This window comes from Melanerpes formicivorus, unplaced genomic scaffold, assembly GCF_026170545.1.
Source record: "Melanerpes formicivorus ecotype bairdi unplaced genomic scaffold, bMelFor1.0.p_v2 SCAF_32, whole genome shotgun sequence".
NCBI lineage: Eukaryota > Metazoa > Chordata > Aves > Piciformes > Picidae > Melanerpes > Melanerpes formicivorus.
Window position 1 is genome coordinate 5,293,780 of NW_027142384.1, and position 14,235 is coordinate 5,308,014.

Here is a 14,235-nt window from a genome sequence, read left to right on the forward strand (position 1 = left end):
AAATGTGTAAGAAGATTTATTTTGTAAAATACTGGAAACAAGCAACTTACCTGCCTCTTCTTTTTTTTCCTACCTGTGAAATAATAAAAACAAATCAGTTTTTCGAGAGTTGTGTGGCACACACTACATTTTTGGTTCAAGGGCAGAGCTGATGTACAGCTCTCACATCTCAGGTCATCAGGGGAAGAGTTTCTTAACTCATTTTCACTTTACGCTCTCCCTGATTGGAAAGAATCGAATATGAATGAATTTAGAATAGAATAAACCAGGTTGGAAGAGACCTTCAAGATCATCATGTCCAACCCATCAACCAATCCAACCCACCTAAACAACTAAACCATGGCACCAAGCACCCCATCAAGTCTCCTCCTGAAGACCTCCAACAATGGTGACTCCACCACCTCCTCAGGCAGCCCATTCCAATGGGCAATCATTCTCTCTGTGTAGAACTTCTTCCTAACATCCAACCTAAACCTCCCCTGGCACAGCCTGAGACTGTGTCCTCTGAGCAGCTGTACAGAGTATATGTAATCAAAAGGGTTGTGGCAACATGGTATTTCAACTGCAAAATGCTGCACAGTAGCTCCTAGGACGTAAGAAGTCTGCATCAAAGACATATTCCCCTAATACTCCTCACTCTGTGCTCTCCTACCTCACCTGTGCTCTGATGTTTGCCTGTATAGTGCTGACCAGGATTCAAGTCAATTGAGAATTCTGCTGGCAAAAAAAGCTGGTTGTCTTCAAGTGGGTTTGGTACTCTCTTCCCTGCCCAGCCCAGTTCTTGCAATATAAATGAGAGCAAACCAATAGGTATCTCCATTTCATGTGCACTGTGTGTCTTCAGTAAATGTAGCTTGCACCTTGGATATATACATGGTATTTTGATTTGGGGGTGGAAGTTTGAAGAAGGTAAAGTTCTCGAGGTGAGAATGGATTATATGATGGGGTTCTAGGAGCTGTGGGAGAGAGTAATCAACTTCATCATCTTGCTCTCTGCCGTTATGCTGTTTCTAAGACCTCTAGGACTACATCATGTATTTTTTTGCTTTCAGAAGCATGGTAACCTTTCTCAAGGATAGTTACATGAAAAAAATAATCCTTGCTGCTGTAGCTTTACCCTTCTGGCCTCTAGCAAGTTTCTCTGGTGTGTAGGAGCAGTAGGACATGGTGTTACATATGAATCTGCCAGGACATATCAATTATAGCATCTTTTCCTGAAAGAGGAACTTTCAGCTGCTATATGGGGTAATTTCTTTCTCTTTGTGGTCTGATTTAATTCTAAGACTATGCAACTAGTAGATGTAAGTAATATGTTACTTTTCAGCTTTTGGCTTTTTCCACTTGTAGTCCTATATCTTTTATGGCTTTTTCTGTGCTCCAATCCCCTACCATCTGTTTTTGCCTACTTGGACAGCCTCTCATTAAATCACAAACTGTCACTCTAGCATCAAGCCTGCAGTTTCACCAGGAAATGCTGAAGAATGCTGAAAATTGTATGCATTTTGTTAAGCTCCATGTTTTGCTTTTCAAAAATTTGTTCATGAGAATTTATAGCTTCCTAAACAATTTACCTTACAAATTTTATTGGTTTTAATGGGATGTAATCTGGGAAGCAAAGTATAATAAAAAAAGAAGAGCAGAAGTGGAAAGCCGAAAGATAATTTTCTTTCAAATCATTGTGGCTGAGATTATAAACAACATTTGAGAATACTGATTTGAGATCATCAACTCAGTATGAATTTCATTTAGTGAGATAATGGAAAGAAGAAAGTTAATGCAATTGTATTCAGCTTATATGAGTGGTAAGACTAACAGCTACTACAGAAATAAAATTATTGGTGACTAGATAAATGATCTAGCATGTTCCTTAAGTATCTGGATTGTTAAAAATGCTGTTAACATAGAAATGGTGTCCTATGACATGCTTCTTGCAACAGTGTCCTGGAAAGATCTCTCTCTTCTCAGTAACAGAATAGAATGATAGCTGAACTCACTGTTTGCCATTTACTTCAGTGATTTTTCTAATCCAGTTACTTAACCTTCCACCACTCATCTTCCAACCTGCTTATGGTTCCTTAGCCTTTAAAATGAAACTCCAAACTTTTTCCCTGTCTCTCATGACCTTGACATATTACAGATGTTGAAGAGAGTATATTCCATATGAAGTGAAAGAAATAAAACAATGTATTAAATGGACTATTTCCTGCACAGCAATCACTGCAGAATGGGTGTCTAAGACAGTGTCCAGCAAAATTTTTTGGAGGGTCATCGAAACAAACTGAAGCACACAACATTTGGTGAAATGATATAGTGACACTTTAAAGGTGTGGTGTTTGTACAGTAACCATCATCTGCACAGCCTTTGTGTAAGGAGCTGATAGTGACTACATTGTACATGCTTAATTTTTCTGGGAAAAATATTTGTGACATGAAGCTTTTCAAACTCTATGATCTAGCCAAGTCATCTTTGCCAATCATGCAGAAACCAAGAGTTTCTTTAATACAATTTGACCAAAATTGGCATATTAAGTCAGTGATTTTTGTAAGATGTCATCAGTTAATTACACCAATAGCATTTTAATTAATGTCTGAGAAAAAGCATGAGACCTCAGTGTTATGAGCACTTTTTACTGAGAATGTTGAGATATTCTGTGTCATGCTCTAAAACCTCACTTTTCATAGTGAATCAGAGATTAAAATGTGGACTTTTAGATTAATTCTTTATTATATAAACAGTCACTAATAAATTCTGACAGCTTTTTTATTGCTTGAGCCTTCAAAAACAGTTAGAAATGTAAAGATCAATGGAGTTAGATTCCCTAATTAATTTTAAAATGGGAATGATATATATTATGCATGTCGGTGTAAAGGTTATCTGATAAAATTTCATTATATAGTTTTCACTTATCTAGGCATGGTGAATGCAGTAATATTTTATTGCTGTCAAAGGCAGGTGGAGCCATACAGGTGAGAACCCTATAAATCCTTTCATTCTCCAGAATAGAAGTGTTTCGGTGAAACTGTTAGTCATTGGAATTCCCATTGTAGAGGAGGAAAGACACTGTAGGAAAAAAAAATGTTGACTGAAAAAAGATGACTCAGGTTATAAATATTGTTTTCATATTTTGCTTCTGTTTTCTTAAATATGTTTTAGATTTAACACATCAATGTCTAGAATTTTCTGATAATACTTGTAAGACTTTTGTTTCTCCTAATTAATGCAAATATTAGCAATGGTTTCATACAATAGCTTTCAGAAAGGTTTATTGTATTAATTTAGTCTGTCTTCCTGTATACCACAGGCTTTCCATTTTATGTAGTTGTCTTTCTATTGACCTCAAAACCTTGTTTTTTGCCACAGCTGAAGCTGTGTCAATTCCATTTTCCAGAACAGTTACCCTCGGCTGATCACAGTGTCATAAGTTGTTTTAATCTGTGTCTATTCATACCAACCTTCCTCATGCCAGCTTCAAAATCATAGTGTTGGCTGGAGGAAAGTATTATGGGGCTATAATTATTGATATCTTCACCTGAATCAATATTAATAATTTCATAACAGGCTTGAAGTTCAGACTGTAACATGAGAGGCTTCCTGTTCTGGCTGCTGCTTTTGGATTCCGGGTTTTGGGTGTCGGCTCTTTTCTGCTGGCACAGCAACTGAATGGGAAGGGATGGAGGAGTAGCTCCCTGGCTTGTGTTTTTAGTCCACTAGCTTTCTGCTTGCTACTGCTTTCTGCTGTGCTTTTTCTGCAAATAGGCTAAGGTAAAAGGTAGCTGTGCATTATGTTATCTCATTTACATAAACTCTTATCTCAGCTCTTTATCTCAGGCTGGAGTTTTTTGTGTCTGTTACTTTCCTTCGCTTCTGTGTCGTAGGGAAAAGGCTGTGTTAAACTAGCACATACAGTCAGCTACTGGCTTGGCGAAGCTCACAGACCATTATTTCACATGGGTTTGTTTCAAAAGATAAGAACATTTAGAGAATATGCCTCTTTTTTTTCTTTATTTTTTTCTTGAACAGAGGGAGGAAATTATCTTTTGTGCAGAAAAGCATTTATGGCAAATAATATTTGATAATTCATAGTAGATGTTCTAGCAGGCAAATTGTAACCTTTCCACAAGTTCCAGGATCACTTCTTGTCAGTGAAGCCATTTCTGTTGGTTCATTGCAGAATTGGCAGCTTTCCTCACTGTCTTTAATGTACTCTGAAGGCAAAGCAAGGAACCTTATTCTCAAGAGAATCTGAGGAATGAATTATTGTTAAAAGAACAGAACACTAGAGGGCCTCCTGCAAAGACAGAGAAGGTCCAAAGAGCCTCTCCTTCACCAGAGTATATGCAAAATTGGCAGAACAGCCATTTCACAATGAATTTCAGAAATGAATGACAGCAGCTCCAGGTGCTGTCTTACTTCTTGTAGACTTTAGAACATATACTTTAAATTCACTGGGCTTTTCAAACAGACGATCATCAAATCAATTACACTAAGAAACAGTCAATAAAATTAACTATTTGGTATAGTTCCTGATCACCTCCTTACTTTAAAAACTTAAGGAGTCTATCTGCCATGATATTAAGAAGGGAAAGATGCTATTTTAACATGAGAAATCCTTTTCTCAATAACCCATCTTCCAAAAATCCAGTGATTGCCATGCGATTCCCCACTTTGGGAAGGAGAGTTCACTTGGACTTTGAACTTGAGATTCTCTTTTAGCAAAGGAGCTGAGGGAGTTTATAGTCACTTGTATCTTTTATAAAGTGTGAGAAGTCCAGCCTGCAGCAGATTCTTCAGTAAAAATGTCTAAACTAGCACATGGACACCACAACTGAGATGCAAGTGAGAGGCACATGATGCACTATTTAGTTAGCAAGGGAGAAAATCAGTAATGTGCATTATTAACATGGTACTAAACAAGACAGCATGCAAAGACATTTAGATATTGAAACTTTGCATACACACACACACAGAGAATCTCATACATGTGTACTTGAATATAATTCCATTGAGATAATTTGGTTAAAATTGCCTCAAGCATGTGTTTCACATTGAGCAAATAGCATTAAAATCTAACTGTAAGAATAAATGTCCTGAGAAAAATTATTAGGACTCTTTTAATTTGTCTACTTTTGAGAGATGATTTAAATGCTTCTGAGCATAAATATCAGTGGCTCTGAGAATTATTTCTGTTCCTATTTTTATTTCAGGCTAAAGAAATAATCCTGGCTAAGCAAGAAGTATCAACTTCAATTAAACGTTCTGACTGCAATACACTGCAAAAAAATGCAAGAAGGTAATTCACTTTTATTTCTGCATTAGTTTTATTGTGTGTCTATGTGTTATTCACATGCCAGAGTGTATGTGTATGCTTTTTAGGTTATTATCAGAAGTATGAAAATACTGATTTTTGTAGAGTATAACTTTTCTCTGAAAGCTCGAGACTAATAGCCTGTCTGGTGGTGTTTATAAAGTGATCTGTTCCAATAGCAGAGCCAGAAAAAGCACTTACTTCTGCTGATCATTTTTGTTCCATCAGATCATTCAGATTATTAAACTGGTATATTGATAGATTAAATACTAGAGTAGAATAGAATAAGCCAGGTTGGAAGAGACCTTCAAGATCATCACGTCCAACCTATCATCCAGAGCTCCTTGATATGTAACACAATTCTGAAAACCATTTGGAATGGGATGATTTTGAATGTTTTTCATGAATATATTTGCTTGCTGGTATAGAGGTTTAGCTACTGAATGAATAAATGGTTCAAGAAAGCAGTTCTGAAAGTTTATAACATAGATCCATTCTATTAGATGTAGTGTGCTCACCAACTCTTGAAACTTTGAAGTTAATAACTGCCAGAAGCAAGCAAATATCAGTGGTACACTGTTTTCTAACTTAACTCTACGAGCCTTTGCTTTAGATGGGTACTAGGTTTGTTGGACACTTGGCCTAAGTACAAATACTATGATGTATATCTTAATATTTCCTTTTCTTTTTGCTGTAGACTATGGTATCCATGCCAGAATAAGATGCACTAACAACAAAGTTTAAGACATTTATCGGTTTATATTTGGAGGTTTGCATTTGTTTCCCTATTTAATTTTGTTGTGGTGAATGTTGATGCAAAAGCCAAGCAGTTAGCAAAAAAATATCTCTCTTCTTGGTTTCAATATTTAGGATACTGGCAAAATGGCACTGCAAGAGTTCAGTATCATTTATTCTGCTTTTTATTTCTTGGTTTTAACAAAAATAAGTCATGACTTCTTTTCTCGAATGATCTACATGAGAGGAGGCTCATGGGAGACCTTATTGCTCTCTACAACTACCTGAAGGGAGATTGTAGCCAGGAGGGGATTGGTCTCTTCTCCCAGGCAATCAGCACCGAAACAAGTGGACACAGTCTCAAACTGCACTAGGGGAGATTTAGGCTTGAGGTCAGGAGAAAGTTCTTCACAGAGAGAGTTGTTTGCCATTGGAATGTGCTGCCCAGGGAGGTGGTGGAGTCACCATCCCTGGCAGTGTTCAAGAGGGGATTGGACGTGGCACTCGGTGCCGTGGTTTAGTAGTCATGAGGTGTTGGGTGACAGGTTGGACTTGATGATCTCTGAAGTCTCTTCCAACCTTATTGATTCTATGATAGGGCAACAGAAAGGATTTGTTGAGATTCCTAATGAGCCACATGCACTGCACCCTTTCCCTAGGAAGCAGTGATTACTACAGAGGAACACTGTGGTTACTGAATATTTAAAATATTTTTAAAAGATCCAAGCCAAATGGTGCACACTTTCTCCTCATTATAACTGAAAAGTCATGGCAGTCAGGTGAAGTCCCTGGTGACTATTAAGGGAAACATCACACTCAGCTGAAAAAAGGAAATTGTCAGCCACTCTTCTGTACCTTAGAAGATTATGGAATTGCGTCCCCTAGAAGCTATGCTAAGGGATATGGAGGACAGGGTGGTAATTCCAGATAGCCAGCATGGCTTCACTAAGGGCAAGTCCTGCCTGATCAGCCTAGTGGTCTTCTATGATGGAGTGAATACATCAGTGGACAAGTGAAGAGCTATGAGTATCATTTCTCTGGACACAGTCTTTGATGCAGCTTCTCACAAAATCCTTCTCTCTGAGCTGGAGAGATGTATTTGATTGATGGCCTCTTTGTTGAATGAGGGCCTGGATGCCTGGTCACATCCATAATGTAGTGGTCAGCAATTCAGTGTCCAGGAGATCAGTGACAAGAGGTGTCCCTCAGAGGTCCTTACTGAAGCCAGTGCTGCCTAGTATCTTCATCAATGACATACAGCAGGGCTGGGTGCACCCTCAGCAAAGTTTGCAGATAACACCAAGCAGGGCCTGTTGTGACAGGACAAAGGTTAATGGTCTTAAACTAAAGCAGAGTAGATACAGGCTAAGGAGAAAGAAGAAATTTTTTATTGGCAATGGTGAAACATTGGCACAGGTTGCCTAGAGAGGTGGTAGGTACTCCATCACTGGAGACATTCAATGCCAGGTTGGGCAGGGCTGTGAGCAACTGGATCTCACTGAAGATGTCATGCTCACTGCAGGGGAGTTGAGCTAGGTGACCTTTAAGCAACCCTTCCAACCCAAACAGTTCTATGATTCTACTTTGCAAAAGGAATGGTTCTTTACCACAGAAGTACAGCTAATGATTTAGATATATTAAATAAGTTTGAAAAGTGTCATAACCTGTTTCCAGGAGAAAACTAGTTCTTCCTTCATTAGATAATTGACATCATCTCTTCTGAATGGACTGTGTCAAATGGTGAAAGAATTGGCAACTTGTGGATTAGTTGTATATTTCCTTAGAGCCCTCTGTGTACTTTTAGTTTTGTCTGCACAGTAAATGTCTAAACAGGAGTAATAATGGCAACACGGAATTAATGGAAGTACTAACATGAAATGATAACCTTTCCTGAGAGCTGGAGAACTAAAGATATTCCATGGCATAGCAAAATTCCAAGGCTGTGTTCGAATTCAAAGCAATTTAAAGAAATTATGAATATACTTACTTCAGATTTTGAAGGAAAAATACAAAATTCACTGTTAAAATATTAGATGAATATGTATCACAAAAGGAGAAGTAAAAACAGTCCTTTGAATTGCAGTTCTGGTAAAAATAGTAAGCTTTGACCTCCTTAGTTGAAAAGTCGCTGACTTGCCAGATGTTAAAATTTTGCTGAAAAGATGTCTCTTAGATTACAGAAGAATATTCATTACAGTGATTACACTTGACAGCTACAGATGTCTTGGCTAAATGCTGTCAGACATAGAATCTGCTAAAATATAATGTAGTACTTTAAATGTCTTTACTTCTTGTTCACTAGATTACATGATGATACTATCTTTACTTCTACCACGTAAGAGAGATTTCTTCTGTGACTGTCTACAAATCTGTATTTTAAATCTTCAAAGAGACAAGTTCTATGGGAGGAATTTGACAGATTGATTTATTATACTTACTGATTGATTTATTATACTTTTAAACCCTCCATTAATGTAGTAGCTGACTATGGCATTCTTTACTGGCCTCATCTGTGAGGCACAGAAGCTGAGTTCACCGTAGGTGAAATTCAGAACTAGGTAGAAACTGACTTTTCCAAATTCATACTGGAAACTGTAAAAGTTACATTTACATAAAGTCAATAATCATTGTCTCACCCTCAGCTGTAGATTATTCTTCCTTGAAGATGTTGGAAAATTAAACCAAAATAATTAATCTGGAATACGCCTAGTAAAGAACAATACACAGGAATATATGAGAGAGACTGTTTACTGTAGATTTATATGTGGAGAAGTTGAGAGATACTGAGGAAATTGAAGAGGCAAAGGAGTGCAGCAAGAATTTCTAGGGTACTTCACAAGGCAGGATTAGAAATAAATCAGCAATTTCTGCTCTATACACATCTTTTATAATGAAATAAGGAATGTAAGATAGAAGTGATTTCTATTTGAGTAGCTTGAGCACTGCAAATCTGACTGCTAGAAATGTCTTTCCTCTTAGCTAAGTGGAGATTGCACTGGTTGCCTAAGATAGCAGGTGCTGTAAAAAAAAAAGAAAAGTCAGAAAAAAAAAATGTTAAATCCAGTATTATTTATTTTGATACAATGCTCTAACCTTCAGACCATAATTTTTCCTTGAGTAGAGAACATTCAGCAGCAGGTTAGCAGTGCCAAAAACTGTGAATATCATTGTTTGGATTTTGGTTTGTTTGTTCTTAAACCTGAAATCCAAATAATCTACAAACATTGAGATTTTCATACGTGCTGTAGCTCATCCTGCAAGTATTATTCTTTTCATCCATTGTTTGTGGAAGAGCTTCTTATTTTATTTTGCTAAGTAGAATTCACAGAAAAAATGTTTAGATGACCTACACCTCATTCTTCCAAACATTTTCAGGTGGTTGGGTTATGCCTCCTTTTTTTGCATAGACCACGTGATGAGAGGAGCAGATTCTCATGAACTTAGTTCAGCATAACTGAGTCTTGTTCTCAGACAAATATTTGCATCTTGGTAATAGGAAGAGCACTATGAAGCTTTACTAAGCAAGTACTTGTTTTCTGAAAATAAAAAAATCACTTGTGCTTGACTCTCAGTCTTTCCTACTGTCTGTTGCTAATAGATACTCCTAGATATTGTGTGCTGGTTATATTTCGAGAATGATCAATGTGTTTAATCCTTGCACAGCTTGTTAATGGAAATTTTACGTTGCTCCCTGTTAATTCATATCTGGTGTATTGAAGTTTACTCTGCTACTAAACAATAAGCTATTCCAACTCTGTAGAACTGATTGTAGTTTCGTGGCTAGCAATTTGTGCAATTTTAGAGCTGACGAACAAGTGTTAAATGCTACTACTAATTAAAGACTTCAAATCACAGATTTTGTTTTTTAATCTATGGCACAAAGGCAGGCTGAGGTTAATTCATGTTCATAGTTATGCTTTTTTTCTGAGGTGCTTCAGATTAGTTATTGGATTAAGATTCTGAAGAGTGTGCTGCCTTTGGGATCTTCATAACACCTGCTGTGCCAGTCACAGCACGTTTCATAATTCACACCTTAAACAAAATTATCTCTTAACTTTTGGGAATGATAATTTTCTAGAAAGTTACCACAAGTGAATCCATGTTTATTTCATTAAACTGCATAGTACAAGAAAAAAATCTAGCTTTATAAATTGAAGAACATTAAGGGTTAAGAAATAAGAATTTTATCTGTCCTTACTACCCACAAAATTCTCCTCTGAGCAGTTTTTGTTTGTGCCACTTCTTGGAAAAGGTTATCCAGATTATTACATCAGGGTGCTTCTTTGGTTATTTTCTGCTCAGCAAAAAATCAAAAAATTCCTCTATCACAAGAAAAATCTAGTGGCATAAAGCTGAAAGAGGTGGCTAAGCTGATGACTTGTGTTAGTCATGCTTTCCTCAGCAAAGCATAGGAGGAGAGGAAGAAATCACCCATGAATCCTTCAGCATTTCTCTTTCACAGGGACAGAGATGCTACACACAAGCGTGGGCTGTGATGTCCGATCAGGTCTCATGGAGGTTTGGTGGAAAATCACCAGCAGATTAGGAAGCTGCTTGGCAAAATTCTCTGTTTTAACATATAAAGTTGATGTATTTTAAGTTAAAAAAACTTTCAATATATTTTAATTACATATTTTCATGACCTTTGTCATCAAAAATTTGCACTCTTTCATCGAGTGACTGCTACTTGGTTGGTTCCAGTTCTAATGAGCTCTTCTGATCTGCTGGGTAAACATGAAGTTTTCTCACATCTGTTAAGAGTGATGCACTAACTTTGGTAATGCTGAGCTTGGAACTCTGACTCAAAGTAGCACTCAGTATAATATGAAAATTAGTATGGAGATGTAAAATGATGTTGGAATTTTCAGAAATTAGAACATCAGTCTGCAATTAAATTTCCATGTTGCCATTTTTCATGTAAACAGTTACAAATTACTTCCAGAAAAGCTAGATTTTTTTTTTTCCTATTTAATTTTTGAGCTCTTTTATTAGAGAAGAACAGTGGCTTTAAATGCTTCAGGACAGAAAAGATAATAATATTTCAAATTTTGGTTATTGTGTGATGTAGATACATTGCCTTAATGAATGCCCTGTACACATTTCTAAGTGTAATTTAAAAGAGTATCCTTCCTAGTAATAGAAAATGGAAATTCTGATATAGCTCTGACCTTTCTTATACTTTCATATCAATATTCTTTTAAAATACAAAACATAAAAATTAGCTGACAGAAGCAAATAAATGCATACAATTACATTTTCATTCTAAATAAAAGCATTTCTGCTTTCCAAAGATGAATCCATCACATAGAAATCAGCAGACAGGTAGTGTGAAGGAACTGTGATAAAAATGAACAGAAACAAAGAAGACAAAAAAACCCAATCAGCTTTAAAAAAAAACATGTCTTATATCAAATGACAGCCATTTGGAATGTGATACCAGTCTTAGTATCTTAGTCTGCTGTAAAGAAAATTACATTGTAAGCTAAGGATTCTTTTGTACAATACCTTAGGGATTTTTGTAGTACTTTTCTGTATTTATATATTGGGGGTTCTTATAACAATCAGTTTTCAGGTTGTAAAAGCTCTTAATCTTGGTTTAAATGGACTCAGTAACAACTCTCACACTGATGTCAGCAGGTTTATAAGCTGACACCCAAAATAGCTTTGTTATATTTGACACCGAAATTGAGTTTGTTCCTTTGTTTCCCTCTTGTTTCAGGAGTGGACAAATTGAGAAATTAGAAGTGGATCCTGGTAAATATTCATTCCCTGATGTGACCAAGATCATCCAAGAAAAGGAACGACCTGGACAGGGGCCTATTAAACTACAGCTAGGGAAGATTATTGAGGCCAAGCATACTTATGTTGATTTTGAAAATAGTGAAGATGTGCCTCCCTTAGTTTAAAGCATTCTCAAATAGTGCCTCAATAAATGGTGTGTGCGCTTGGGTTGTTTTCATTTCCCTATATCTAAAGTATAATAGAGTTGAACTTGCAAATAGTATAACATTCCTTAACAATATCTTTGTTATACCTGTTCTTTTCTCTGGTAATTTCTGTTTGTGTATTGCTATATACGTATTTTTTTTCTTTTCTGGATTGTTTACCTAGTAAGTCTCAAGTCAGAATAGGGAGCATATAAGTCAGACTAACATTTCTTTGAAGAATTCACTGTCTAGCTTAGAAGATGACATATCACTGTAGAAAAAGAGAAGTAACAAGATTTGTGATTACTCTTACTAAACTGAAGGTAGCAAAAAATCTCCATGTGTTCCCTCAATGTTTTTCATAGAGGACAACAATAAAAGAAAACAAAGTGTTCTGAGAGTGAGAGACCTTGCTGTAACCTGCCATACATGGTAAGTTTTCCAGAATAATGCTGGACCTCGTGGAGCACTGCCACTCTTTGAAGGTTTTGGTAGAGAATGAGGATGAACACAGTATCTCAGATGTCGCACCATGGGGAGCCTGGATGAAATCAACCAGACCATTCCAGTCCTCCTTTATGCAGCTACTCTAAACTGCTCCAACTTTTTCAGACTCCCCTAACAATATCAAGAGAAATTTTTAGCTTTTGGATGAAATAAGTTTAAGCCATTGTGATAGAATTAGCTGCCCCTGCTCTGCACTCCAGACCATTTTCAGCAACCAAAGTCTACATTATCCCTTCCTTCCTTTCTTCCTTCCTTCCTTCCTTCCTTCCTTCCTTCCTTCCTTCCTTCCTTCCTTCCTTCCTTCCTTCCTTCCTTCCTTCCTTCCTTCCTTCCTTCCTTCCTTCCTTCCTTCCTTCCTTCCTTCCTTCCTTCCTTCCTTCCTTCCTTCCTTCCTTCCTTCCTTCCTTCCTTCCTTCCTTCCTTCCTTCCTTCCTTCCTTCCTTCCTTCCTTCCTTCCTTCCTTCCTTCCTTCCTTCCTTCCTTCCTTCCTTCCTTCCTTCCTTCCTTCCTTCCTCTCTTTCTTTCTCTCTTTCTTTTCTCTCTTTCTTTTCTCTCTTTCTTTTCTCTCTTTCTTTTCTCTCTTTCTTTTCTCTCTTTCTTTTCTCTCTTTCTTTTCTCTCTTTCTTTTCTCTCTTTCTTTTCTCTCTTTCTCTCTTTCTTTCTCTCTTTCTTTCTCTCTTTCTTTCCTTTCTGTCTTTCTTTCCTTTCCCTCAGCTTCTGGACCACTCCATGACTGAAATAGGCTGCATGAAAGAACAAAAGTACATTCAGTTGTATTAGAGAATTATTGAATTTGGCAAGACCATTTTCTTTTGGTTTTTATTGCCTGATTTCCTAAGAAAATGTCTCATGTCATCTTTATGTCAGTTCTGCTTTTGAATGCCATTCCTGTTATTTTCACCCTATTAGACGGAAGAAAATGTCACAGATATAGCTTCTCTAAATTTAGTGAAAACTCTCACTGAGTAGTAAAAAGGGATTCTCTTGAGTCACCTGCTGTTGGAAGAGAAAGCTCAGCCACTAGAAGTTCTGACAGTAGCCACTGCAGCCGTTTGCTCCTACCTACAAGAAGCAAAAATGAGCTACTCTTTGATTTGCTACTTGCTTCATTCTGCCACTGCAGACTCAGCAGCTGTTTATACAGCATTATCTCTTAGTTTGTAATTGTGGTAAGTAGATTAACACTTCAGAGAGCACTCCAAGTGTGTGTGTGTGTGTGTGTTGTGGTATTTCACATCTAAGTAGATGAGTGGATGAATTTAAGCAGTGTGCAGTGGACAGACCTGTTAATCATCCAGAAGACAGGAGATGGATGGGGTTAATGTAAATTCTAGCAGTACCAAGAAGAAAGAGGATCTACAATGGTTCAGGAAGGTTCTTCTTGGATTTGCCACTAAATCTACCCCTTGCTCTAAAACTGGGTAATGGGATCTAAGTTTTGTATTTACACAGTCAGGACAAGGGTTTTGTTGTTGATGCACAAGACAGAGTCTGGTTCCTCCCACAGCAAAGTTAATTCAACTGGGTTAAAAAAAAAAAAAAAACAAACAACCAAACAAACCAGAAATCAGAGGAGGACCTGTACACAATTAAAGTGTAAAGCTGCACTCACTTACAATTACATCTGTATTGCAGAACAACATACACTAAACCAGCAAAACATGACTCAAAACTGCCTTTTGTCTCAGCCTTAGATGTTTTGTGTGGATATCTGAACATATTCAGTACGGGTAATGGTATTGGACACAAAAAATACATTT

At 37.0% G+C, this 14,235-nt stretch overlaps 1 protein-coding gene across 2 annotated transcripts in view; it reads left to right on the forward strand.

Moving 5' to 3' along the window:
* The window catches only part of LOC137449730 (dynein axonemal assembly factor 11-like), a 45,044-nt gene extending 32,701 nt beyond the window's left edge, over positions 1-12,343 (forward strand). For both annotated transcript variants that reach the window (XM_068155517.1, XM_068155516.1), the window contains 2 exons: positions 5,206-5,291; positions 11,761-12,343. In XM_068155517.1, the coding sequence (XP_068011618.1) occupies positions 5,206-5,291; positions 11,761-11,947 (273 nt within the window). In that variant the 3' untranslated portion in view covers positions 11,948-12,343. The remainder of the gene's footprint in view (positions 1-5,205; positions 5,292-11,760) is intronic.
* Positions 12,344-14,235: the final 1,892 nt, after the last annotated feature.